Source organism: Hyla sarda, chromosome 1, assembly GCF_029499605.1.
Source record: "Hyla sarda isolate aHylSar1 chromosome 1, aHylSar1.hap1, whole genome shotgun sequence".
NCBI lineage: Eukaryota > Metazoa > Chordata > Amphibia > Anura > Hylidae > Hyla > Hyla sarda.
The window spans coordinates 400353009-400355853 of NC_079189.1; the positions used below are offsets into that span (position 1 = coordinate 400353009).

A 2845-nucleotide genomic window follows, 5' to 3' on the forward strand; every position below is an offset into this window, starting at 1 on the left:
CCAGATCTCTGACGACGACTGGCGGGCAGCCCTGCGCAATTGCCACAGATCCACTATATCCTGCAAAGCTCAGGAAACTAATTATAAAATCCTTACCAGATGGTATAGAGTGCCGACTCTATTAGCCACCTTTTATCCGGGGCTAGATGACTCGTGCTGGCGTTGCCATGCTTCTGAGGGCTCTATGTTACATATCTGGCTGACCTGCCCGTTGTTGTCGGACTTCTGGTCTAATGTTTTCACCATATCCTCCCACATCTCCTCGACCCCCTTACCTATGTCACCGGAGATAGCGCTATTGTCTATATTCCCACCAGGCTTGTTAAAATCCTGCTCCCGATTGGTCTCCTACCTGCTCATTGCGGCTAGGACGGTGATACCTAGACTATGGAAGTGTTCTCAACCGCCCACTATCTCCTCATGGCTCATGGAAGTGACACATATTCACAGGATGGAGGAACTCCTGGCAGACTCCCCCTCCAGGCTAGCGAAATACAGCTCTACCTGGTCCCCTTGGCTGTCTTTCCTCTCTTCAAAGGAATTCGAAACCATGGGATTATCTCAAACCCTCAATATCTCCTCTACGTCCACCATCCAACCCATCCCTCCCCTGCCAGATAATACTATATGAGCCACACTCGCCATGCCTCCTATCACTTGTTCTTTTACTCACAATGGTCCAGCTGGAGTCTACGGAGGTCTGGATCCCAGAGTCGGTTGCGATGTGTGTGTGGAGCGGAGACCAACCTGTACTATACATTTTTTCCTCCTTGTCTTCCCCTCTTTGCCTCCTCCTTACCCTTCCTTTCTTTCTTCCTCTCTTTATACTTTGTACTTTCACTTCCTATATTCACAGTATTGCCCAGCAGACAACTTTCTGTTGTTCTTCTTGTTGTTACTATGTCTCTTTGCATAATACAGGTACCTCGCTCATTGGTTTTCTCCCTTTTGTGGAACTAACCTCACTGTTTTGTCCATCAGCAACCTTCCTCTCGTATAAGTAGCAATTATACTCATATCAATAAACTGTTCTATGTATGTTCCCTAACCTGCTGAGAAATGCAAAGAATGATATAGCTGTTATTTGAAACTCCCTATGTGGAGCCCATTTTTATGCTCTACCTTGTGCTTATGTGTTTTGGGCCCTCCGGGCTTTGTTTGATTTCTTGTATTAAAACCTTAATAAAATTTACTTTAAAAAAAAAAAAAAAAAGTAAAAACTTGGGCTAGGCTGAATTTTGCCTAATAGGATTGGTCCGGTCTGGTATCCTCATAAGGAGGTTTGTTCTAGGGTATGAATAAAAGAGGGCCTACATTTCTTAAGGTGTCTGTTTTGATTTCTGTATAATGAAGGTCAAGTCTGGAGGGAGGTCCGATTTCGGTCTATATTTATTAAGGGTGCATGTAAGTTGGTAACATATCCTAAAAAAAAAAAAAAAAAAAAAATTTACTTTACTTTGTATGCCATTTTTCCTCACATGTCCCTTCTGAAAAGTTGAGAAGTATGGCATTTGTACACACTATAGTGCATAGTAATGGGTTAGAAGTGCAGTTTAAGTAAAAGTATTTCCTCAGTACTCATTTGTATCTGTGCTTGGTGGGTGGTTCTTGTACAAATCTGCAGTCTGTCACTGTCACTGTGTCACTCACTGCACAGTAATACACGGCTGTGTCTTCCCCCTTCACATTCTTTATATGAAGCTGTGTAGTGAGAGATTTTCTGTCTATAGTCATTGAGTATCTGGGATCCTGGTGTGTAACTGTGGTCACACCATGAGAACAGATCTTTAGGCCGTGTCCAGGGATTTGCTTGTACCAGATCAGAAGGTCATAGGTTGATATTTTGTGAGAACAGTTCAGGGTGATATCTTGGTTTTCTGTAATCTGAAGATCAGACTCCTGTGACACCTGAGAATCACACCGCACATCTGGAAACAAATGAATAAGCAAGTGATCAGGATTATCCTAAATACATAAATTAACAAATATTGTGCTAAATCTATTAGGTTTTATGTAAAACATAATATTTGGTTTCTTTCATTAAATTATGTACAAATGTTTTGGATTATTATTATTTTTTTTTTAATAATATTTGACTTACCTGTAATGAAAAGAAATAGTAATAGACTTGGAATCATTGATCCACCATTAGTCCACATCATGTTGTATTGTGAATACTACAAGATATATAATCAGGTGTGTGAGAGACTGTAAAGCGTGAGATGAAATATATAACACACACCGCACCTCCTCCTCCCCTATGATGTGGTATGAGATACAGAATTCAGAGCTCCTTCTCATCTATGTAATACACAGTTGTCTACATTGCATATGGAAACTGTATTACCAACACAATATTACACAGCTATTTTACACCTTTTTTTCTCCCGACTTTTCATCACACATAGTGGCTTCATCAAGGGCAATTAACCATTTGCCCTCTTGCCTTTGATAAAGCCACTGTGTGTCAAGCTAAGTATCTCACTATTTCATTACTGCACCATAGCTGAACCGCTTCTCATGTTGTATCTATATACTCATGTTTTATTTGTCTCTTTGTGCTAGCAGTGTGCTGCTGTATTCTCCTGTTGTTGTATATTTAGCCCAGCAGCCTGCACCTGTAAGCCAGGTCCGTATGATAGTTTGGAATCAATTGTGCTGGCCAACTTATTCTTCGTTTGTATTACACATATGGGGGAGTGGCTACCTCCATGTTGGTTCTTGCACCCCATCCACCTCTATCAGATGTATATAAGGTGATTTGGATGTTCCAGATCTTGCAATGCCTGTTGATCTGTTCACACAGAGGCATATTCATAGTGTAGGGTCTGTCCCAATGAGATCA

The 2845-nt window shown here is 41.2% G+C and overlaps 1 gene segment (V, D, J or C); it reads right to left on the bottom strand.

Moving 5' to 3' along the window:
• Window positions 1–1578: 1578 nt before the first annotated feature.
• On the bottom strand, window positions 1579–2232 carry LOC130366729 (T cell receptor alpha variable 4-like). The segment is given in 2 exon segments: window positions 1579–1928; window positions 2102–2232. Coding segments are annotated over 2 exon segments (411 nt in total).
• Between the last annotated feature and the right edge of the window lie 613 nt (window positions 2233–2845).